The sequence below is a fragment of the Myripristis murdjan genome, chromosome 3 (assembly GCF_902150065.1).
Source record: "Myripristis murdjan chromosome 3, fMyrMur1.1, whole genome shotgun sequence".
Taxonomy (NCBI): Eukaryota; Metazoa; Chordata; class Actinopteri; order Holocentriformes; family Holocentridae; genus Myripristis; species Myripristis murdjan.
In genome coordinates, this window is record NC_043982.1 from 10,807,726 (window position 1) to 10,833,478 (window position 25,753).

The 25,753-nt window shown below is 41.1% G+C and overlaps 1 protein-coding gene across 1 annotated transcript; it reads right to left on the bottom strand.

The window, feature by feature from the left end:
- Positions 1-2,114: 2,114 nt before the first annotated feature.
- LOC115379724 (serine protease 23) lies at positions 2,115-7,396 on the bottom strand. Its single transcript, XM_030080564.1, has 2 exons — positions 7,031-7,396; positions 2,115-4,585 (listed from the first exon to the last, which is right to left on the bottom strand). Exons 1-2 carry the CDS (start codon positions 7,054-7,056, stop codon positions 3,400-3,402), a joined length of 1,212 nt encoding a protein of 403 aa, XP_029936424.1. The 5' UTR covers positions 7,057-7,396; the 3' UTR covers positions 2,115-3,399.
- Between the last annotated feature and the right edge of the window lie 18,357 nt (positions 7,397-25,753).

A 25,753-nucleotide genomic window follows, 5' to 3' on the forward strand; every position in this document is an offset into this window, starting at 1 on the left:
TCACTGTGCAGGAACAGCACCTTAGGGATTCCTATCCACCTGCCTCTGTGGGGAATGCTGTATTCTTCCTCATTCATTTTGTTACTGTATTTTTGTTCTGGGTTTCTGCTTATTTCACAGCAGTTGCTGTAAGGAAGACAGTTACAGCACCAGTCTTTACAGAGGTGTACTGGGGTGTCAGATGGTGAGGATGCATTGGTTTTGGGGCAGGTGTATGTCATAGGCATGCTTAAACTCAAAGCACCCACTTGGAGCCATGTTACCTACAGTTTGAGCCAGGGAGTGTGAACCCTTGTGATATACAGTATCCCTGCCCTGGTCATGGACAGTCCAAAGTGTAGCTTTTGAAGGACAGCTGCTTTTGCCAGGTGGTAACTACAGTCTGTCTCACTGATGTCTGTTCATGTTTTGGCTGTGTTGAAATTTTCTTCCCATGTTGTAGCTCTGTGACTCATTTGTGTTCCTTGAGGTCATCCAATCTCTGTTTTTTTTTTTTTTTTTTAATTTCTGTGCCTAAATGACAAAACCACAACAGAATTGACAACCATATCACATCCACCTAATTGTGGTTTGGGGTGCAGACAACAGAACCAATGTGGCTATTTAGAGATGTCTTTTTGTGAATCACAAGACTCATACCCCTCTCTTTCAGCAACTATGTGCTCATCAACACACCCACATATGGATTTGACAGCTTAGGATGTCCATCTGTAGCATTTTCACCACTGTGTTGCTTTCATTTCTTAGGGTGAATGCAACTGGAGGAGAAAGAATGTATGCCACCTCATTACCAATACATGTATTCTCAGTTACCAGAATGGTATTACAGACAGATTGCCTTGCATATGCGTCACATAGCCTTTTAGTTCAGTCACACTTCATGTGCATCTCCGTAATCAAGTGGTTTTCTCTCCTTTGCGTGGGCCCTCTATCAGTTACACTTATCTGTAGACAGTGGCTAAATTGAGGTAATATTAAGCAGCAGTGTTAGGGCCATGTGCAGTATTCAAGCAGAAATTGATAGAGCTTGAACAAAAACATCTGCAGTGTCCAAGAGAAAATCTGAGAATCAATATTTTCTGTGCTGCTCTGAATTCCACACTGGCTTGCCTCAGTCAGCTTCAACTGTGCAAGTGTAGATGAGGAGGAGGAAACCGCTTTTGAGATGAACCCAAGTGCATGTCTGGATCACTGGTGCTACACAGTGCCTCAGCAAAAGTGTGAGGAATGGCCGTGCTCAAGTGCCATACACGTGCCCATTCTTCTTTTGTTCTTCTTGTAACGTCAGCCCTAAATCAACTTCATGGTGCCCCTTATTTACTTGTGGAGATCTGAGTGACTTAGGGTCATTTCCACTTGAATGTAGCAAACTTTGCAAGTCAGTGGTGCCGTTTAATTGGCATGTTTTTGTGGTTAGTGGTATGGACTCTTATGTCAGCAGTATCACTAAAATGTCAATTTGGAACGATTGTTGTATCATCTTTAACTTACCCATATTTCCATATGATAGCATCAGGGGCAGCTTATGGGTTGCTTAGGATGTAGCTGCTCTGTCAGTCCTCAGTTGAAACTGAGGTCTCTCCTCAAATGACTCATCCTTTCTGCCTCCCTTCAAGTGAAATTAAATTATTTGGTGAAACTGATAAGATCACTTCTGAAGCAGATGATGGGGAGTGAGCTTTGGAAGGCTCATCTCATCTTGCCAGTGGCCTCAGTTCTCCACATTAATTTGAAGTGTACTTGATCCTACTCTAGCCTGCGTGGATCCTGGAGAAAGGATCAAAGCAAAGTGAATGCAGAGTAATTGATGTCTGTACCCTCCATCAAACAAACTGTGGAATTGAGATGCAGGGTTTGTTCTTAGGTGCCATATCTCAGGATGCAGTGTAAACTCCTGGTTTATCCTGTTCTGGAATGTGGGGGTGCTGGAGAAGTCACAGGAGCTGGTCTTCATATTTCAGCTTATTACAGCCTTCAGTTTTCCCACAGCATTTCTGAAAATGCCTTTGACATCTGAAACAATAAACTATGGTGTTAAAACAAAGAAAGTGTGTGCAGTTATCAATAAAATGTGGTTTATCAGCAGAGAATGAAGAAACAGATGGCACATTTGCTTATTTTAAAGCATATATTTCATAAACTGTGCCAGTCTCTCTTCAGAAACACACGTGATACCATCTCACAAACATTAATCAATAGAGAATGTAAAAAGTGCTTACATACGGCTACACCAGGCTGTGTACGTTCATTGCTGGTGTGTTATCTGCTTACACTTTTCCCACCAGAGGGAGCCAAGTGTTCATGATTAAGTACAGCATTCAAAGAAACGAGCTTCATAATGTCTCTAATCCATGACCTGGAAGTATCTGCTCTCATTTAAAGTCAGTCAAAGTATAACAACTGGAATGTTTTACCTCAACGGTGTAAGTTAGCTGACAGAATATACTATGCATGTAAATATGCAATACCCCAAGATAGGAGATACATAATACTTTGGAGAAAAAGAATTGGCACCTTTGGTAGCAGACATTTGTACATTCATCCACAAAAATAACAATTGTTTACAGTAGAAATTCTTCAAATGTTTTGACAGTGCAATCTTTAGTATAAGCAGAAGAAAGAGGCTATAATGCAAAGTAACATGGCATTCTCTGTTCCTGTCCTGTTCCTTGAACTATGGCTGAGTTCATTTCTATGGACACAACTGAATGATCAGCACAGTTGAAATGTTAGTGAACATGCGCTATTACGGTATTTTGTAAATGAAATGAACAAGGTTGTCCGCCTTTTACACTACATACGGTCATCGCTGGCTTTGTCTGTCATGTCTGTGTCAGTGTCTGTATTTACATTGTTCATGTCTCTTTAAAAGAACAGCTCACCCAAAATACAAATATATATATGTTCCTACTTTGCCCCAGTACAGTCTATGCATAGTTTTCGTGTGATTTGGCAAGGTTTCTAGTCTGCTGTGATCCTGCCTGTCTTCCGGCACTAGGTGGGTATTTGTGGAGCCCAAACAGCCCAAAATGTACATGTGAAAAAACCCAGCAACAGCAGCTCTTTCCAAAAGCAATTACATACACATCCAACATAATCCATCGTCCTTGGGGGCAAAGATTTTCACCGGGAACTATAGAACACAGTCAAACTTTATCTTTCACCCCCAAGTAGTACAAATTAGGAGTGAGTACAAAAACCCACAACTGAATACCCTCAACCAGGAGACAGGGTGATTGTAGCAGGCTGGACACTTCTCTAAATCATACAGAAACTGCATGAATAGATTACACTAGATAAATGGGGAAAATATAAACATATACATATATATTGTATTTTGGGGAAGAATTTTCCATTAAACCTACATACGTTGATGTCATCCTACCTCCTGCCTTCTCTTCACCCCTCACGGCAGTCCACATAGTTTCCTTTTATCCAGTAGCAGATCTGGGCATATTTGAGAGGAGTAATTCTCACTGCTACATTGAACTCCTGAGACGCTCCTTGTCGTTCCACCCACTGATGCCCAGAAAACACACCTATCACCTTGCGCTCCCAGCGCCGGCGCCGCCCGTCCCACATACGGGCATAGACTCCCGACCCACTGGCACCAGGCTGTGCGTCACAGTGCTGGTACAGCAGGTCTGACGTCTCCTCACCAGCACGACAGAACCGGTACACCAGCTGGCCTGGACGGTCATTATCAAATCCTGAGAACTGGACCCGGCGACCAGGGAGCCGCTGGGCAGGGGGGCTGACTCCCAACTTCATGTGGCGACGCTTGTGGGGTTTCTTGAGTTCAAGAAGAGCATAGTCATAGTCCATACCAATGTCATTGGTGCTCCCTTTGATCCACCCTTTGGGCACGTGAGTACGCTTTGCTCTGATCCACTGGAACTTCATTTTGTCATTGGATGGTGGGGTGTAAGGAGCAGGACCGCCTTCAACATGATTGGTGAAGTTGGAGGAGAGGGAAGAGGACTGAGCGTCTCGTTGCTTGGGTTTTAAAAACCCAACACGAAGCCTCTGGGCTCCTTTCACATAGTTCTTCCCATCATGAACACAGTGGGCAGCCGTGAGAACGTGGCGGTCACCCACCAGGGTGCCAGAACACCCGGTGGACAATTTGACAGCCACTGAAAACGGGTATTTAAGCAGGAAGTTCTGCCCAGCAATACTGAAACGCCCATCGTGGCCAAAGATCTGTCGTCTTCGCCTGATGTGTGACTGCTGAGCCTTTCCATTGGAAGAATAGGCTGGGCTGGTATTAGCCTTGGCGTTGTAGCCATAGATACCAATGGTGGTCTCAGTGAGATGTCCATTTGAATGGAGCGTCTCGTAGGCCAGGTGATCCCGTAGATCCCAGTAGCTCGGGCGTGGGGCTGTCTTATGGCACTCTGGGTCACAGGAGGAAGTGACCTCAAGGCGGGCTGGAGACAGGAAGCGTGGTGCCGGTCGATCCTCCGTATGCTGTGGAAGGACCACAGGGACACGCTGAAGAACCCATCGGGGACGAGACGGAGACGAGGAGGAGAAAACAGGGGGCGGGAAGAGGAGAAATAGGAGGGAAAGCATGGAGCTAATCCTGGAGGAGGAGAGGAGGAGAGAAGGAGAGGGCAGGTGACACAGGTGCAGTGGAACTATTGTACCTGGAAGATGATGTGTAATTATGTGCTTGCCTTGAAAAGGCAACACATCTTATTATCTTGCATATTTCTTATTTTTATTATTATATTTTATTATTCCACTCTTTTTCGGCGCGCTACTCCTCCTACAGCTTTGGTTTTAGGCCCACACAATGAATTGGGAAAATGTGTGGCCCCATTGGGAGAGGTGTGCTATTACTTTTATAAGGAATCCGACCCACGGAATCCTCAAAATTCCAATTTTCCTGAAAATTCCAGCCATCCGAAATGAATGGCCAAAACTTCAGAAGGCTCCAGGGCCCAGAGCTTTTGACCTGCGTCCACGCACCAAATACGAAAAACGTGCGTCTTATTAAGAAGAAGTGGTGTGTCAATTTTCAAACCAATCAGACTTTGTGATTTTTCATAATTCACGATTTAAATCACGATTTTGCCCTCATAGAAAAAGAATGGGAAATCGGCAGACACTCATGCATTTTCAAAGCCTCACAGCTCCCTCATTCTTTGGCCCACAGACTCCATTCAAAGCTTAAATGACTCAGCAGATGTTCAACTTTATGTGTGTCATCTTCAATTTATCATGTCTGCTTTAGTTTGCCATAAAACACAGTTTAAGTTTGGAGTTATTTTTGAGCCGCCTCTGACTTTTGAATGAGTGTGTATTGCGTGAGCTAGAGTGGCATTCCTGAGGGCTAGAGTGGAGCAGCCCTTAAAATTCGCCTAAAACTTTTGTCTTTAACTTGCTCTCCTGGCCACAATTTTCACTCCACATGCATAATTTTTTGGAAAGTAGTAGGAAAACTAGTTCTGCTTTGAAAAATGTAAATACAAAAGCAAAGTAGCTTCAACTTTTTAAACTGTGACCCTTAACGAGGCAGGAGTGCCAGCTCTCTCCCCCATAGACTCCCATTATATCTGGAATGCAAAGTCTCGGGAGAGAAGCAGAAAGACACACTTTTTCAACTCGCTCTAGGGTGGGCATTTTTGGGAGTTGGAAAATAATTTTGACACAGTTTGAAAGCCCAAAGCCTTACCTTTCTCATGGTACATTTTATTTTCTGCTCGGACTTACTATCATTGACAAAAAAGCATTTGTTTGACCACTACTTTTAGGTGATTTTTCACAGAAGCAGCACTATCACTCATGCTGTGTGCTTCATAGAGCCTCATTTCTGGCTCCGCCCACACAAGCCCCAGTGGCACAGTGGATAGTGTCTCTGCCTGCCATGCAGGAGACCAGGGTTCAACTCCCCGCCTGGGCAAGAGCAACAACACTACACAGCCCACAAACAGCATAGGGCTGGCGGTTTAGCGCATGTCCAGGCGCTCGCAAGGCAAGCACATCAAAGTTTCTTCAGAAACTTTATATCCTCTAGTTACTAACTCCCAATTCTTGGGTAAGCTTTTCTGGCACTGTGCTTAATCCTCTCACTCCCTCAGACCCAGCAACTCTGTTAAAACACAAGGGACTGTGGTACCTTTCTAACCATGATGGGATGTCTGGGCCTTCATACCGTGAGCATGAAAACATCCCCCTTCCTAAAACCAGCACTGTGTATTTATAACCACTAGACAAGGCCTCAAGGAGAATTACTCTAAAGACGTCGGCTTCATATTTTTTCTTCACTAGCATTTGCCATATGTAAACCTCCACTGTTTTTAGTTCTAGAAATACGACGACAGAGGGCAGAGATCAGGTCATAGGCTCTGATGGAAAATTCCTGAAGTGGGCTCAAAGAGTGCAAGTGTGACTGAATCACAATGCATTGCATCAGCTATACCATTTTAAGTGATTAAGCGAGAAAAGCCCACCAGCCTTTTTTTTTTTTTTTTTTTTTTTTTTTTTTAGTGACAGCTCAGCTGTACTGCAGGAAATCCAAGTATTATCCTCATGGCTCCTTCTCTGATGCCTTATTTGTCTCTTTCTCCTTAGCCTACAGTGCTATGATGACTAGACTATTTTTTTTCTGTCACAAAGTCATGAAAATGGTATAGGAATGTCATGGAGGGTAAAACCCAAGTAAGCTAATCTTACCAACATTTTTAAGTCAACATACATCTTTACAGTAGAAATTTATATTAGGCTACATAGTATAATTAGCCATACATGTTGAGTCTCTTATGAAACAAACCAACAACACAAATACTGCTTTTTATTATGTACAATAGACTTTTTCCTTTTATCTGTAGTTGTTTTCCCAATAAAGGTAACATCTGGCAGTCAGTCTCTTTTTTCTTTTTTTTTTTTTTTATTTAACCTCTATCACTGAAATAATAGTTACCAATGCAGATTAACTGTGCGACTGACTACTGTACAAGTTTCTCCATGCTTACAGCTTCCAGTATTTGCAAATTCCTGTCCAAACCCAGTACAGCTGACTTACCGAGAGAGCGCAGCCCGGGAGCGCATGGTTCTCCCTGTGCAGGTGAGCCGGCGACAGAGAGGGAAAAGCTGGGGAAACCCCTTTAAAGCAGCAGAGAGCACGCAGACCTGCGCCGGGACCCCGAGGATGAAACTGGTAAACTCCTCCACTGCAACAAGAGAGCGCTCTTCTGGGCTCTTCCCTCAGGATCTGACTCATTTAGTTATTCATTTAGGAAGGTCAGAGCAGTCCCGGAGCAGTCAGGCCGACAGCGGTGGAGATGAGCGTCACTTTGAATCATGGTGTGCTGGTGGAGGTGGATTCCTCCTGTCTGTGTGAAGCCGCAGCGCTGGACTGACACTGTTAGATCTGCCTCCAGGGCTGTGCGGTGCGGATCCGACCCCGATTTGGTCATGTGACAGCGCCGCATCTTATTCGAGACCTGCAGCACATCATCCCGTTTGAAGCTGCTCCTCTCTTTTCCTCAGATTCCACACTGTTTACACTAACAGGAGGGCCTAACACACTTCATGTCACCTGATGTATTGTAACTTTTAGGGCACTTTTGATTGGACCCCACTGAATCTCCATAGCCTGTTTCATTTTATCATTGAGGAATAATATCCAAATACATAGCTCTGTAATATAATTAATATTCAGAATGTTCCTGGAAGAAGTGGTGTATCTGTGGTTCTAAATAGAGTTTGTAGTAATTTATTCCTTCATTAATTGACTGACTGATTGTTGGATGTGTTTTATCACTGTAATTGTCCTATAGGGACTTAAATATAGATCTTGTGGCATGCTGTCATATCTCCTGTGGTATCATTATATTATTTGTATAATAATGTGTGTGTACTGACTTTATCATACCTATCTCTTGTGGTATTTCCTGTGATATTTGTATAGTGTCTGACTTCCCTAATTGCAGGATTACTTTTTTACTTTTTTTTTTTTTTACTACTTTAGGCTATAAAACAAAAGGGACTGCTCGGTTTTAACAGTCACTTGAACTTGAACTTGAACTTGTACTTGAACTTGTTATTATCAGCTAGACAGGACACAACAGCTGTAGAGTGTGGACTGTGTTGATGCCCGTCCAAAAGTCTAGTGCCATGGGAAGCTATGGGAAGGAGAAGAGCGGAAATGAGAAAGATGTGAAAAAGCAGAGATGAGACGGAAAAAGAAACAAGGGATTACAGAGGTGTGTGCGTGTGTGTGTGTGTGTGTGTGTGTGTGTGTGTGTGTGTGCGTGTGTACGTGTGCTTGAGAGAAAGATAGAGACATATTGTTCTTTTCTGCATACAGCATGGTCTACTCAACACACACAGCACACACACCCACTGGCCTTCAGCCATTGTTTTTATGACCAACTTTTTATTAACTTTCTCAGTGTCCTTACAAGTTGGTACAAACATGCACACATACAATATGTAGACTTATGTACACATGTAAATACAAAGAGAAACAACAACAACAACAACAATAAAACACCCACACCTTACACCCTATCCTGCCTCACAAATCACATGGATAGCTTGACTAACTTTACAATGATGGAAGTTCATCTATGCTCATATTAGCAATCTCTTTCTAAACTACACATGTTTAAATATGTACCAATCACTATGTACACCAATGCTATTCAAAAACCTATACCAGTATGAGTAGCTTTCTTAATGGCTTTCATTCTGTAGATACAACCCCATGTCTCTATCACACGCACACATACGCACACATACATACACACAATGCTGTTGAACAACTTCAAATCAAATTACTATTAAGGAATATCAAATCATGTTGTTTTGCCAAAATAGACTGTCACACTGTTGACTGGATCCAGAAAGGATGTTTACTTGCAGGAAATGTTTCTGTTTATTTAAAATGCCACAGACAAAACTCCAGATTTTAGGTCCACCGTAGAGAAACAAATTATGGAGTTGGGGAGAGGGGAGGTAATATTCCAAAAAAAAAAAAAAAAAAAAAAATCTGAGAATAAAGAAGAAATAGTCAAAAAAAAATACAAGAAAAAAAGCAACAAATTCCTTATACAATACATAATTATTTACAAATTCAGATTATAAAGTCACAAATTTATGAGAAAAAAACAATATATTTTTTTTTAGAATACTTTTTTTTTCCTGCAGTTGATGACCTGATCAGATTCTACTTTGCAATGGGATTTAGTAAGAAGGAAATCCTGGTGATTTTAGCCCAGAATCACAATATTGTTTTCTTATGAATAGGTCTAAGTCACGGTGTCTCTTCAATGTCTCTTATGATAATATTGTGATTCTGGGCTAAAATAACCAGGATTTCCTTCTTACTGAATCCCACAGTATAAGAAAAACAAATTTTCCAAGTTTTTTTCTTTCTCATAAACTTGTGACTTTACAAGCTCTGAATTTTCAAGTATTTTTCTCATGGATTTACAACTTTAATCTCATATTTTTTTTTTCTCACAAATTTGTGACTATAATCCCAACATTTTTATAATTATTTTAAGTTTTATTCTAATAAATTTGTGAGTTTTTTGCATAAATTAACCTTTTTTTGTCGTATTACGCCCTATTTCACTTGCTCCGTTTTTTTTTTTTCTTCTACAGTGGCTCTAATATGTCAGCATAGATTTCAGATACAACTCTGATTATTTCCCAAAATTGAAACTGCAAGAGAAAGACACTCAAATATGGGAAGTGACCTTGCTGCAGTGATGGTGTTCTCTAATGTAAAAACATGTGCGTCTTAGAATGACATTTGGTAACCCCAGCTGAATTTGTTTCAATATGAGCTGCAGCTTTGCCTCCCACTTCCCTCTCCTTACCACTTCCCTGTCCTTACCTCCAAGGAAAGATATTGAAGGAAGTGTGCATGTGGGACCGCAGGAGAACAGCTTTGAGGTGGAGGAGCCCTTCAGCTCTCCACCCTGATTTATCAGAACTTGTGTGTTGTTCAGTGGGCTTATGGCACCAACACTGCCACGTTGAGAGGTCTGAGTCTGAGGCTGAAAATGTGCAAGCTGTTGGTGGATATACTGCTATGTAATGATTTCATTATTAATAGTGGCACCCAGAGAGAATGGGAGAGACGGAGAGAGTGAGAGGAATTAGGACTCATGCATGGCTGCACTGGTGACCAACCCCCACCCACTGGCTTCTCACAGCAGGGGACAGCCATGGCTGCAGATTTGAATGAGTTGGACTTCACAATAAAACCATAAAGTAAACAGAAATATCATCGGATTCCGGTGCAGCAGATGCGCAATTTGTGCAGGAATTTCCAGAACCAAGGCCAAATATTTCAACTCCTTCACTGCATAATGTGAAATTCAAATCCCGTTGGAGGTCTTCTGTGACTGATTATAGATCGGCACCTTTGCCAGGACACAGGGTGGACCTGCTGGCTCATCAAACGCTGCTGTGAATATCCCACCACCCCACCCATCTCACAGCACAAATTTACAATCAACAAGTACACACACACACACACACACACACACACACACACACACACACACCTCTCTTTCACTCTCTCAGGGACTGTATCTGGGGCAGATCATTCTGCCAATTAAGCATCAACTCTGGTTTTTCTCATTTTGAACAGACCCAAGAGTTATCTGCGGTTTCCTAACTATGGGATGGGCATTATTTATAGATATGTTAAATTATTGATGCTGTTCAACAAATAATGTTCAAGTTTTTGATTATTGTTATCTGTTCTCATCTGTTCCTGTTTGATAGTTATCATTCTTGACCATGGAGCACAGTGGCTAAAATGAATCGAACAGAAGAGAAGAATCTGGAGAAAACGTTTTGTTTTTTTCGTCTGCAGGACAGTAGGGAGGGATGTCTCGTTTGGCCAACGTATGGGCGCTAATAAGGCAGAATTTTCTGTTTGTTTTGAATTGTTATGAAAGGGCTCGTTTGTTTGACTGTGTCCACTGTAGTCATGGAAACCCACATTCCCCAGAGTGCTGTTCATGTTAATTGTTTTTTCCCTCCTCCTCTCCTCCTCTCGCTTCTGGCCTCAGACACAATCAAGCAAGTGTGGACGGCCATTTATATCAGAATTCTCTCCCTCTCTCTCTCTCTCTCTCTCTCTCTCTCTCTCTCTCTCTCTCTCTCTCTCTCTCTCTCTCTCCCTGTGTCCCTCTCTTTGTGTTTGTCTGTCTCAGTATTTCTCTGTCTTTCCTGACCCATTTCAATCATCTCTCCCATCCTGGTGCTCTTTCTTGTCTCTTCATTCCTTTTCCCTTTTGGCCGTAAAACAGCTGTTTGGCAAAGCAAGATTACCAAAGAGGTCCTTTGAGAAGTTATTTACTGTGAAATGTAGAGGAATGCAATCTTGAAGGCAAGCCAGTTTGAAACCGAAAGCAAAGCCAATGGAAAGACAATAGAACTGTTGGTGGAGCCGCCAGGATAAGAAACAAATTACTGTCGAATCCACTTTGCCAGTCACCCCGTGCCAGCTGAAACACAGGTGAGGTAGCCAGCACAGCTCCATATCAGACCCCTCCAAATCAAAGTCAGTAGGTAGCATTTTTTAGAGTTCAAAAACTCCATAAAGCTCATAGCAGCATGAGCCAAGTCTTCAGAAGCAAACAATCACATTCTGAGTGGAATCAGCCTATATGCACATGCTTATTTAGCACAAACCCTCACTATAGCCTTTAGCCCTATTCAGATAGGACTAGTTTCGTATAACTGTAATTTCATGTAGTATTACAGAGATGGGAGTGGCTACCTGAAGCTGTTAATGCAATAAACTATCTCAGCGACTGGTGGGATTTTTTTGGGTTATTTTTCAGTCATTTTCCATGTTTGGACTCCCTGCAGGTGGTATACTGACAAATCAGTTTAGGCTGCCTATGCCAGTTAAATCAGTCAGAAACTGTTTTAATGTGTCTGTAACAGACTGTCTGAGCAGTGTATAGTGTGGCCTACAGATATTGCAGTGAAAGGACCGTTAGTTGGACTCCGAACTCAGCAATAAATAATCAAATAGGGCCACAGTAATGATTACATCATTTGCGAAAACACATCATATTCCATATACATAGGTTTTCATTCTTATGGAATTGAATCAGAGTACATCTGAGTTTGACAAAACTCAGATGTGCTGATTTAACTAATTTACTCTATAATAACTAGCAAAGCCATCCATAATAAACACAGACAACTAATTGTCTGTGACAATTAGTTTAAAACTAATTTACTCTATAATAACTAGCAAAGCCATCCATAATAAACACAGACATGGATTATGTGACATCCCCAGTAAAACTAATCCTGTCCAGTTCAAGGTTTAGGTAGCAAAGTAACTAATTCTACAGCAAACCCAAATTTTAAAGTGACCATGTCCAGTGGAGTAATTTTGTTTGCCACCTTCGGGACTCTAAAAAGCGGCACCAATTGACTTTCCATGCATGTTGTCTGGACAAAGGCATTCCACTTGTCTTTCAGGTGGGTTCATTTTTGGGTGAACTGTTCCTGATGTTAAAGTGGTAGAAAATGGTGCAACTATGGTGTCTTTGCACTTGCTACAGTTAAAGGAAAATTAAAGGAAAATTCCAGCATTGGACACTGCAATGTAGAGTTGATATTATTTTGCAAAGAAATGTTGTAATTTACTTTTTTTTTTTTTTTTAAGGTTTATCCACATTCTCTCAACTTGCCTCATTTACTTCTTCAGTTAATCATTTCCTACATTTCCTACAATGCCTTTGTAAAAACCCCATGCAATGTGCTTGAACCTGTTGCATTCACTACATGTTGATGGAGAGAGCAATAGCAATAGAAAGAGTAAAATCTGTACAGTAAGAGCGAGAGAGAAGGCTTTTCCTGTTGAGAAAGAGCAACTTTAGTCAAACTACAAAATGCCTTGTGGTTTCAATGGAGAAACTGTACGATACCTCTGGGTCCTCTTTGATGGATTTCTCCCTGTCCCTTATCATCTATGCAAAACTGTGAGTCTAAAACATAAGACAGTGCTCTTTAATTCTGAGAGATGCTGGAAATATGCTGTTATGATGTCATGTTGTCATTATTTGGCCAGTTATCTGTAGGAAGAAGAAAAGAAAGATTTTTCCTTTAAGGTTCTAGCTTGTGGGATGAGGAAAGTTTTTAGGTGTGAGGCAATAACCAAACTCCCAAACTGGTTTGAATTATACAAGTGACCACGGGAAGTTTTTCAGTCTGTGTGCCTCAGGAAGGGCTTTCTTTAGTGTTTATTTTATTCCCTCACCAACTCATGCATGCAGCATAGATCTTTCAAGTGATTGACACAAACATAATGGATGGGGAATCACGGTGGGAAACAGAGTTCAAACCATCCACCAGTCTTCGCCTGGTCCACTGCAGTTCTTTCAGTTTCTCTGTATCCTTTTGTCCAGACAAATACTGCTGAGGACTGAGCAGCTCTAAATAATTTTAGCCTCCAGAAAAAGGATTTTGCACCATGACTATGGGTAAACCCCTTAGATTTGGCAAAGCATATGATCATCTGGCTCCTCATAAAATGACTCACATCCTTGTGAAAGATATGGCAGACCACTTATGAAATCCACCAGGAGTTGCGGTTTGCTGTTGCTAGTTTTTTCTTGTTTACAATTTTGTGTAATTTGATCAACTCATAAACTTCGTTTCGTTCAGTTTTTTGGAAGGTAATGATTTCTCCTCTCCTTTGCTCTCCGCTCCTCCGCTGATTTGGAATCTGCCGGGCTTCTTTAACTCATAAGTCCTACATGTGTAATCAAATCTATGGATAATTTGATCAAAATTTTTTATTATGCCCGTCCCATCCCATGAGATATTTACCCCTCTGTTATGAACAGCTGATCACGGGTGCAGTCTCTTCCAAACAGACTCGTGACATGACAGTACAAGATCGATGAGGAGCGATGAGGAGGGAACGACTAGGCGGAGTTGCTCTCGAGCCTCATTTTGCTCCCTGGCTTCAGATCTGCAAAGAGGCACAAGCAAGGGAACAGTGAATGCAACACATGCCTTGTATGAAACATATTTCTGTTTTCCTCATCAGGCTGTTTGTTTGTCTGTAAAGAGGTAACACAGCTCTGAGTTCCTGTTTGTTTACACAGCTGCATTTTTTTTCTATTCATAGCCACAGGGCAAAATACCAGGATTTATCAGCCTGTCCTTGACTGAACTTATATGACATTTTACTTGGAAGACAAATTTAGACATATCAAACTGGGATCAATAGTATTTTATTCTGTCTGCAGTTTTGGAAGCCTGGAAGATGTTTGTGATCTACTTTACACATAGTTTATTAGACAGTAGGGATCAAGCTGTCCATTAGGAGTTTCTACTAATCATAAATAATGTAGTCGGTAGTCTGTTTATATTTTTATATTAGGGGAAAAGGCCCTGGCAAGCAGCAGTAGTGACCAGTAAGTGATAATGTATCAGAGAGGCAGCTGCGCTCTGTAACCGACCGTTCATGAACTCTTATGGATGGGTCAGTGCTCTACTAAATGTTCAAAATATCAACTTAAAGGGCTTCTATTTAATTAGAATTTTGCTTTGTTTTTATATGTAATATGTTTGCTGTGTTAAAATGGCCATGTCGAACCATCCGTCTGCATCCATTCATCTCTTTGTATATCCATTCGACACACACTAGCCTGGTTCAAGACCCGTGGATCACACATTTACTTTTTTTGAGCAATTCTGCAGGTCTGGAGTTGCTCAGTTAAACTTTGATGGAGCCAATCAGCACTGTTGACATAATCAAGCTGTGTCAGAGACTGAGAGCCAGATAGCATATTATGAGAAAATGGATGATAAATTACCCCTTTGATTGACAAATTTATTTTACATTGGCGCCATGTCTTCTCAACATCTTTTCCTCCAACAAAACACCTGAACTGGACTGTTATAATACAATTGAACAGATGTTATCAGGTCTAATCACCCCTACAGACAGGGGCTAACAGGTCCCTACTGTGCCTTCTAGTGGGTCAGATTCTGTTACCATCTAGTCGTCAGTCTGTCTTAACCAGCCAAATGGGCCCTTGGAGCCAGATGTCCCATGTCGTAGTATAAAGATCGACAAAGGCGGTGATGGAAGGAGGTGGTTGGGGTGATCCATTGGGCCATCGTACAGACTTTCTGTCCAGAGCCTGGAGACCAAGTCCCAACCGAAGCAACAATTGAGTTCATTTCTAGCTAGCGAATGTTAACGGACATTAGTTAGCTGTAAGCCTCACCATCATGACAAACCCTGTCCTAACCTTAACCGAGTAGCAAATAAAAGCTAAGCTAATGAAAGTGGCTAAAGTTAACAATGGATTAAGACAAACTGATGATAGAAATAGGTGATAACAGCTTTCTGACTCACTAGAGGGCGCATAGCTGTGGGGGGTGATTACGACTGATAACATCCATTCATTGGTGTGATAACAGTCAAATCAGTTGGACAAAACCAGTATGCTGGCAAGGTTTTGAATCTGTGTGGACTTAAAATGACGTTCCATCCATGTGGATACGTTGGTTTCTCAGTGACTCCCTCCCTCCCCTCTCCCCCATGGAAATTGGTTAGAGTGGAAGCAGTGTCAGACTGAAGATGGAAACAGAGTGCAACAAGTTGACAATTCAGTCTTTACACACATTGTAACTCCAAAACATTGTTAAGATTGCCATGAAAGTTGATAAGAGCCCTGTCAGTTTTGGTGGCTGCATGGCCCTCCCTTTAGTGCCATGACACCGCAATATTTTGGCTTGTGCACACTATCTCTAAATCATGCCACAAAATCTGATAAGGTCATTCATGATTCTCAGAAGATGAACCCTGTGAGTTCAAGTGACCTCATAACCTTTCCTCTAGCTCCACAATCAGGCCAAAATGTCAACTTTCCACACAAGCTATCACAAACTAGAATTCATGGATTGGCTTTATATTTCGGATGGATTTCCAAGTAATTCGGCGAGTGCTCTCCCTGTGAATGAACTCCATCAATTTTGGTGTCACCATCACATTTGCAAGAGCACCACCCTTAGGCTAAAATTATATCTCTGATAGCAAATTTGATATCTCTGAATTTATTTTGTTGATTGCCATGAAACTTGGAGGATGAACCCTTTAAACTCTGGTTCATGTCATTTCCTGTGGCACCAACTTCAGCTGCTACAGGAAACCTCAGTGGCACATCAGCTGGTTCTTTGCAGACAGTGCTTTGTCTTGTCGAGCAGCCCAGTGCTCTCTGAATATCATAAACCAGCAAATAATACACCATATCACAGTGATAAACACAGTGATATGTTGTATTATATGCTGAACATCTTAGATAGACTGATAGACAGGCAGATATTAAATATAATAAAATGCTCTAAGAAAAATGTGTATTTGTGTTTTAATAATTTAATAATCTACTTTATCCCACTTGATGTCATTGTTAGTTGCTTGTCGTTGTTAGATCTTTGCTTGTGGTGTATATAAATCTTATTTGTACGTCGCTTTGGATAAAAGCATCTGCAAAATGTGACTAGTGATTGTGATTGTAATTGTATATGCAGTTGTGTCAAAGGACGTTGTGACTCAGACAGTACCTTGGGGTCGCTTCCTGCCTGATCCAAGATGAGTCACTGTGAGAAGCCACCCATCCATGAGAGAGAAGCCACACACTGAGGAGAATGACAGTCTGTCAACTTCCACAGATGTAAGAAGAATTCCTCTGAATCCAGTCCATCTTTAAACCCCATGGGTCATTATAAAGGATTATTGAGGGCTGTCATCCAAGGATTGTATCATTCTCAGAGCAAATTATGTTTATTCTCGAGTCTGTATCAGTTATGCGTGATTGAGAGACTTATTTCCCACGGTCAGAGCATATTTTGATATAATGTCTCACTTCACAATGATTCAAGATGATTTGTGTACATGCAAACTGTTTTGGTACAGAATGGTACAGAACACAATACAGTGCCAAATCCAGAGAAATGTTTTCGTCAGTCCAGCCAGCTTGGTGACGTGATACAAATGCCAGGCTGAAGCTGTGCCTCTCTGAGCATCATGTTCTACAGGAGAGGCATGGAGTAAATCTCTAAGATTGCCAATGTTCCAGTCATGGCTGCAGGAACAATGCATGTTCATCTCATTGAAACTATCTGTGTGACTCAGATAACCCAAAACATCATCAGCACAATGCATGTTATTCAGCAGAAGGTTTCCTGTTATGTTCCGGTCTCTGACACGGTCTCTGATTTTCTCTGTCCCTCTCTGAGCTTTTCTCACCCTTTCTCTATCTCTCTATCACTCTTTCTATCTTGCTCTATGTGTGTGTGTGTGTGTGTGTGTGTGTGTGTGTGTGTGTGTGTGTGTGTGTGTGTGTGTGTGTGTGTGTGTTATGACATAATGCAGAGTGATGATATCTGACCTCAGAGGTAAGAGAATAAACACACAAGCATGAATATGGAGTAACACATATCAGTGTGTGTGTGTGTGTGTGTGTGTGTGTGTGTGTGTGTGTGTGTGTATGGTGAGGTCGGGGCTGGGGACCTGTGACTCAGTCCTGGGCTGATGAGCTCCTCAGCTCCTGCCTCTTCTCAAAGCTGTGGACCAGCCAGCACTGACACTCTCCTATTTGTCAAGGCTGAATGAGACTCTCCTTTCCTCTGCAGGACTTTGTGGAATGAGGTTTTGGACATTTTACTTTGTTTGTTTGTTTGTTTGTTTGTTTTTGTTTTTTTACATTTTACACACTCAACTCATGCATGAAATTCTGACTGAGCAATTATATTACCAGCAACTAATAATGTGGACTGCAGTGATCCATGCCGCAGTGGAGAAAAAATGTGTGTGGATATGCTGCATCATGTCCTCTGTCCTCCCAAAGACAATATTATTGTGTTGAGGTGTTAGTGATACATTGATTGGCAGAGGTCGTGCTTATGGAAATTATATTGTCATGGAACCACTGACACATTTGTCTCTTGATGAATCATTAAAGGATAATGCCATGTTCTAAACGGTTAAAGGAAACACAAAGGTTAGGAGGGGTGGAGTGCAGCAGCTCAGCTCGCCACGAGACGCCAAGAAACTACATGGGGATTTTACGTTAACCCTTTGAAACCTGCATGGGCGTCAGATTTCTGGTTTTTAAAAGGCTGTGAAAGTGCACCAGCACACAGTGGTTAAATGCTTTCACAAGCATTCAAACCCTTTGAAACTTGAGAAAATTGGCTTGATTTCTTTCAGAAACATGGGTAATAAAGGCATTGAGCAACATGGAAAGAAATTATCCAAAAATGTGCAAAAAATTAGTCAAAGGTTGCAAGAAAATGACCTGGAAATTGGAGAAAAAGATGAGAAAGAGACAGGGGAAAATGTCCTGAAAACTATATTTAGAATTATTGTAATTATATATTTAAAATTATTTTACAGGATTTTTTTCCCCCTAATTTCAGGTAATTTCAGGTCATTTTCCAGCATTTGTTTTTGTTTTTTACTTTTCTTTATTTTTTTTTTTTTTTTTTTTTTTTTTGAATATTTGGGTTATTTTTTTGTAACTTTCTACTAATTTCTTACTCATTTTGGGCAATTTCTTGTTAAGTTGCTCGATGTATGTTTCCCATGTTCTTGAAGAAATAAAAAATGAATCTGCTGAACCACTGAACCACTGCTCTACCACTGAAGCTGACCTCTGGATCTTATATTGTTTTGCAGAGTTTATACAATATTTAAGTCTTCTTTTTTTAGAGAATCCTTTTTTTCCTCTGCATTAGCTGAACCGCCCTGTAGACTGCTCCGAAACCCTTGCAATTTAAATATCATAACTGTTTCAGTGAAGTAGCCTAGAAATAACTATACCTGGAGGTTTCAAACAGCTGAAGGACTCTAAGCTGTTCCCGTAGCGATGACGCAGAGTGATGACAGTGTGAGTGAACAAACAGGCTCGAGCTGCTCTTTTATGCAACAAACATTAACAAAATGCAGACTCGTGCTTACTGTATGGTCCTCCTCTGCGTCTGCAACAGATATTTCTCTGTATTCAGAGACCCTCACTCCCACAAAGCACACTGAGCACACTGTTACCATAGAAACCCCTTAACTGAGGCCCAAACACTGACCGACAGGAAGTTTGGAGCTTTTCGAGTTAATTAGGGATTCCAATTGTATGTGTATGTGTGTGTGTGTGTGTGTGTGTGTGGGACGGGGTGTGTTCATCACAGCAGGAAGGAGACCTCCTCTGCGTCATTCCGACAAAGGGCTTTTCCATCTTTTATGGTGGTGGGAATATTGTTTCAGTGTTTTTCTGCTGCTGAGTATCACTCCATCAGGACATTTTTTCTTTTCAGGCTATTTTCTTTTTTTCCTGTCTGGGCCATGCACAGTGCTTCCGCTCATTGTGTGTGCACTACCTTTAACACATTACTGAAAATATAGCCTATATTTATTTTTCCACACACCTTATACACTCAGTTACCTGTGGGAATTCAACTATGCATATTTAACAAATTTGACAGATTAGGATGTCCATCTGAAAAGGCTTTCAAGCTTTTGTTAAAAAATTTGTTGTCCTGAAAACATGAGAGAAAATGTGAGATACTTTGAACTGTTATCAATACACACCATCTAATTTTAAGAATTTCAGCCCAGTTATCAGGAAAAAAAAATGTTTGCATTTACTTTTCTGCAAAACAATGATTTGTTGAAATGTCATGTTTTCATATTTTGTGAGGTCGTAAAGAGTGAGTGAAAAACGTTGTGTTACAACATAAAGGTGGGGTGGTGGGTGGCATAATCAGCAGGACTTTGTCCAGCTAAATCCAGAAAAGACAGAGGTATTAATTTTTGGCCCAAAAAATGAAAGGGCAAAGATCAGCGCTCACCTTGGCTCTATGTCACTGACAGCTACGAATCAAGCAAGAAATCTTGGTGTTATCATTGACTCAGACCTGAACTTCAACAGCCATTTAAAGTTCATCACTAAATCTGCCTATTACCACCTGAAAAACATTGCTAGAATTAAGGGGTTTCTGTCTAAACAAGACATGGAAAAACTTATTCATGCATTCATTTTTAGTAGGTTGGACTACTGCAATGGCATATTTACAGGCCTTAACAAAAAATCAATCAGACAGCTGCAGCTGATTCAGAACGCTGCCGCCAGAGTCCTTACAAACACCAGGAAACTGGACCATATTACACCTGTCATTAAATCACTACACTGGCTTCCTGTGAGTCAAAGGATAGATTTTAAAATCTTACTGCTGGTCTACAAAGCCCTGAATGGTCTCGGACCAAAATACATGCTTGATCTACTGGTTCCCTACGAAGCATCGAGACCCCTAAGGTCATCTGGAACTGGTTTGTTGTGTGTTCCAAGAACAAGAACCAAGCAAGGTGAGGCAGCATTCAGTTATTATGCTCCTCACCTGTGGAACAAATTTCCTGTAGATCTGAGGTCTACTCAATCTGTTAGCTCCTTTAAATCAGGGCTAAAAACACTACTGTTCAATGAAGCGTACTCTTAGATTCAATACTTACCTGTTGTATTGCCTGTACCTTTAACTACGCACTGTTGTTTTATGCCTCCTTCGCACTCCAAGGACTACCTGTTGCCTTTTATTTTTCTACTTCTTTTCTTTCCACTTAAAGTGATGCTGGATTATTGCCAAATAGTCCGATGCTGGGAGAGGACCTGATGTCGCTGCGGGCGATGTCAGAATGGGTCTAGTGTCAGAAAAAGTTCTGATGCCGGAAAAGTTCTGATGTCAGGAAAAGGTTCTGATGTCGGGAAAAGGTTCTGATGTCAGGAAAAGTTCTGATGTCAGGAAAAGTCTGACGTCGGGAAAAGGTTCTGATGTCGGGGAAAGTTCCGATGTCAAATGTCAGAGATTCCAGGGCTGAGGACTGAGTCCGGACTGAAATCTCCAATAGGAGAGGTTTCAGAGTCTAAGGAATCAAGAGGTTGGGCTGTCAGCATCCCTGCAGGGGGTGACCGGAAGTCTGTATAGCTCAGGCAATGTACTGAGCCTGTTGATATTTTATGTTACTGTATTTTATTTTCGCTATCATTCCCAATTCTATTTCCCTTTTTATTTTATGTTACTGTATTTTATTTTTGCTATCATTCCCAATTCTATTTCCCTTTTTATTTTATGTTACTGTATTTTATTTTCGCTATCATTCCCAATTCTATTTCCCTTTTTATTGACTGTTTTTATTGTTTTAAATTGTGTTTTGCTGCTTTTAATGTCTCTGTAAAGCACTTTGAATCACCTTGTGTTGAATTGTGCTCTACAAATAAATTTGCCTTGCCTTGCCTTGCCTCTTCAGACTGCGGTCAGAGTCCCATTTCAAGATGAAGAGAACTATGTTTGTTTTTAGGTATCATTGGTTGGCTAATATTAGCAAACATTAACTAAAATTTTGTAAAGTTATCCATGATCTTTTCCTAACCTTAACCATGGCCTTTCTTAACCATAATTATGACCTTTTCCCTAACCATGATGTCAAACCTTTCCCTAACCTTAACCATGACCTTTTCTTAACCTTAATTATGACCGTTTCCTAACCTTGACTTGACCTTTCCTAACCCTAACCATGATGTCAAACCTTTCCCTAACCTTAACCAATAATGACAAATATTTTCTTAACCTCACCATGATCTTTTCCTAACCTTAACCAAGAAGTTTTGGTGGCTAATGTGGCTAAAGTAGCTAACAAGCTAACCCTAGCTAGCATCTTCACATGTGCAAACATTAACAGTCACCTGACTGGGGCGCCCCGTGGCTCATCGGTTAAGAGCGTGCACCATGTACCAGGGCTCAGTCCCAATCACAGTGACCGGGGTTTGAATCCGACCTCAGGTCCTTTGCTGCACATCGTTCCCTCTCTCTCCCCTGCCTTGCCTGTCTATTTCTACTGTGACTGTCAAGTAAAGCAGAAATGCCAAAATAATAATAATAATAATAATAATAATAATAATAAAAATCAGTCACATGACATTGACTCAGGCTCAACCCTATTGGCTAATGGCATTGCACTCTAAAGTTCCCATACCACTGGACTGACATTCAAGAGATCTCTAGAAAATTCTTGACCAAGTGAGACTGTACTGGAAACTAAAGGAGTTACATCACCCCATTTGCCAAAAATTTCACTTAAAAAAATATTAATATTACAGTTAAGATTGATGGATGTATCAGAGTTTTTCTCTCAGTGGATTACACATTTAATCTCACATTTCCTCTGAGGATCCCTGGATTCACTGTTTTCAGAAACAGATTTGATTGCAGTTCACTCAGGTCTTATACTGCAATTTATCAAGTGGAGTGTGAGCTGTAATATGGAATGCAAAGTGCCTTGATCCACAGACTCCAACAGGAAATGGCCTGCAGCCAGTTTGGCACCACTCCACATCAGTGAATAATAGTGTTGCGTGCTGTTATTGAATGTTCAGATTCTGCTGAGGCCGATTCTGGATGTGACCTGTCCACACACTCATTCTCTCTCTCTTACACACACACACACACACACACTGTTTTTGACAATAAAAATGTAAAACTAAACACTTCACAGCTTCTTGCTTTTGGCAAATCATAAAATTCTCGTCTCCTTCACCTCTCTGCCTCTCTTTTCCTTTCTCTCCACTGTTCCTGTCTATCAAGACTCCATTCATTAACTGCAGGGAAAACAGACACACACACACACACACAGAGAACGTGATGTTCACGCTCAGCAGAAGTGTAATCAGTCATGCTGTAAAACATTTACCCCTAATCTAGTTACAGCTGGATAATACTGAAACCTCCAGAGAGTCTGTCTGCAGAGCCTTGTGATTTCTGCCAAGCTTCTCTCCGCCACCTGTTGACTGCCATGCAAGGCCTGCACGACAGCAGCTCACTGGGACCTGCTGCTCTGTCCCGGGACGTTTTCAATCTGAGTATCAAGACACAGGGGACCGGAGCAGAATGACTGGAGAGACTGCATTGCTGTTGATTAAGAGGTGTTGACATAGGGAATGAGCTGCATGCATTTATGTTAATGTTTGTGTGTGTGTGTGTGTGTGTGTGTGTGTATACAAGTGCTTGTGCACATGTGTTTCCTGTACTCTGCTGGTGCATGTCACTGCCATTACTAAGCCGTTCAGAGAGGAACTCAAACTGAAACAGTCAAGTGTGTTATCTTCACACACACTTTTACTGAAAAACCCTTTATATTATTTAACATTCACTCATTTTAATTTTTAACGTTTATTTATTTATTTATTGATTGATTTATTTTAACTTTTATTTGTACGATCGGTCTTTGTGTTTAAATTTGAATTTTAGTGTTTTGTCTTTGGCTTTACTGCAGTTACAATTACAGTTCACATATTCACATATACAATTCACACAGACGCTTTTATCCAAAGTGATGTACAATTTACTACTTTGTCTTTTGAATTTTATTGCTCTTATTGAAAAGTGCTATACATACGTGTCGTGTGTGTGTGTGTGTGTGTGTGTGTGTGTGTGCGTGCGTGTGACAACATTTTTATTATATGTGTATGTAACATTAGTAATAGGCCTATTTGCAGCCCAGTTGCCAGGAAAAAATGTTGACATTTTACGCTTCTACAAACCAAAGATATGTTGAAATATCACATTTTAACATTTTGTGATGCGTTACATAGCGAAAAACGACATGTCAGGATGCTTTGTTTCTGCAGGCCGGGATTTGAGAGCCGTGTTCGTTTTCTAGCAGCTCTCAGCAAACGCTAATGTTTCATACCATTAACCATGACCTTTGCCTAACCTTAACCATGACAACGAGCATTTCCTAACCTTAACCAAGTGTTTTTAGTGGCTAACAAAGCTAACGAAAAGTAGAAATGATGACATGCAACATTTTTTTGGTTCAGAAACGTTGACATTTCAATGCATTTGTCGTTTGTAGAAACATAAAATGGTAGAATATATTATTCTGGTGAGTGGGTTGCCAGGTTACCGTCCATAAATGTTGTTTATGCCAAGGATTCATCAGGCACATTATGCTAAGATGCAAAGCATCTAAATCAATAAAGTGAATTAGTGAGGCAAATTTAGTGCTGATGCTTTAGACTTTATAGGGCACATCTTCAGTGCAGCTTTGTTGTGTTGGTGTTCAACAGGAGAATCATCCAGTGACTATTAGGCCTATCATTTGGGTTTGCATGTGCAGTGTGTAGTGATATAGCAGCATTAAAACTTTCATTTGTAACGAAATGCATGGGAGTTGTGCTGTGTGCCATGACTCATAAAACAACATAAAACATAAATATTGTTAGAAATAACACCGGTCTGAGTTCCTCATGGAAGTCTCTCTCTCTCTCTCTCTCTCTCTCTCTCTCTCTCTCTCTCTGCTGTGCTCTCTGACCCATCTAGCATAGTTTGTCCATAAACAGGCATGAGAGAAGAGCTGAAATCTGGGCAACCACACACAAACATGACACGCACACACACACACACACACACACACACGCATGCATTTATTTGTTTTTGCCCTGAAAACTGATTGTGAATTTTATCCCAGTAGTCTGCATAACAAAAACAGTGTATAGCTACTTGTAGTGAGCAGGAATTGAAAACACGATCAACAGTGAACTGGATGTTTGCAGGCAGCTCCGACTCTGTGTGAGAGGCTTTAGGGCTAATTTATTTTCCCCCTCACATGGAAATCGTTATGCAAAGTGTGGATTGCAGCTCGCTGCCTGAACACTGCAAGTGAAGTAACTGTCAGTTTGAGAAATAGTCAGTGATGACATACTGCTGAACATTCAACGGCAATATCACACAATGCTCCCCATCCACACACACAGACATACACATGTGCGCACATTTTGGCATATCCATGCTGACCTCCCTGTGTTGTTGCCAAGATGGTTTCCCTAGAGCAGCTGTGGCTTTATGCTTGTAAATGAAGACATGTGTTGTTGTAACAGGATTGATCGTCCACAGAAAACACTGGAGACTGAAAAAAAAAAAAAAATCCTGGAGATTCTATAGAGACGGATGGAAAGGAAGACAGGATAAGTAAGTGCAGAGGTGGTGGAGGAGGAAGGAAAAACAGTTGGGAGGAAATTGAGATTAATAAGTGGTATAAAAAATAGAGGAGAACATGGAGGAGATGGGGATGAGGGACTTCGACAGAAGGGTGGCCAAAGGAAGAAAAGGTGAAAAGGAAAGGGAAAGGGAGGGGAAACGTGGAGGGGGACATCCCAGTGTCAGGAGTGTGTGAAGTTTTATCCAAGTGCAGCAGGGACATAGCAGCAGCACTAAACAGCTGCTGTTGCCCAATAGTAGGGTTCTTTCCCATGTGTGTGTGTGTTCAGATCACTCAAGTGTGTAACTTTAGGATGTGCCCTGTGATCAGAAAAGGAAGAGGAAAGGTGGAGGCTTCAGTAGGAGTATATTTCTGTTTGGAAATGGCTTTTTGACGTGCAGAAACATTGACATGAGATGCCCTCTAGAAGAATGTATGCTGGTGAGACACAAAGACACAAAGACTGTGTGTGTGTGTGTGTGTGTGTGTGTGTGTTCATATTTGAGACACATTGTTCAGGGACTAAGGGAGCAGGTGCGGTTGTTTCTGTGTTCTGCTTTGCATTCAGACCAGTTCCACCACAGGAAAAAAAAAAAAATAAATAATAATTATGGGTCACTTGCAACTCATTCCAGACTTGCTGAACGCTAACCAACAGCAGACTGTGCTCTTTAAGATTAAAAAAAAAAAAAAAAAAAAAAAAAAAAACGTACA

Bases quoted from the DNA above. Each gene is read 5' to 3' on its own strand.
- LOC115379724 (XM_030080564.1), bottom strand. From the start codon at position 7,056: ATGCGCTCCCGGGCTGCGCTCTCTCG. The intron at 4,586-7,030 runs GTAAGTCAGCTG...CTCCTCCTCCAG, and splicing joins TCCCGGGCTGCGCTCTCTCG to GATTAGCTCCATGCTTTCCC.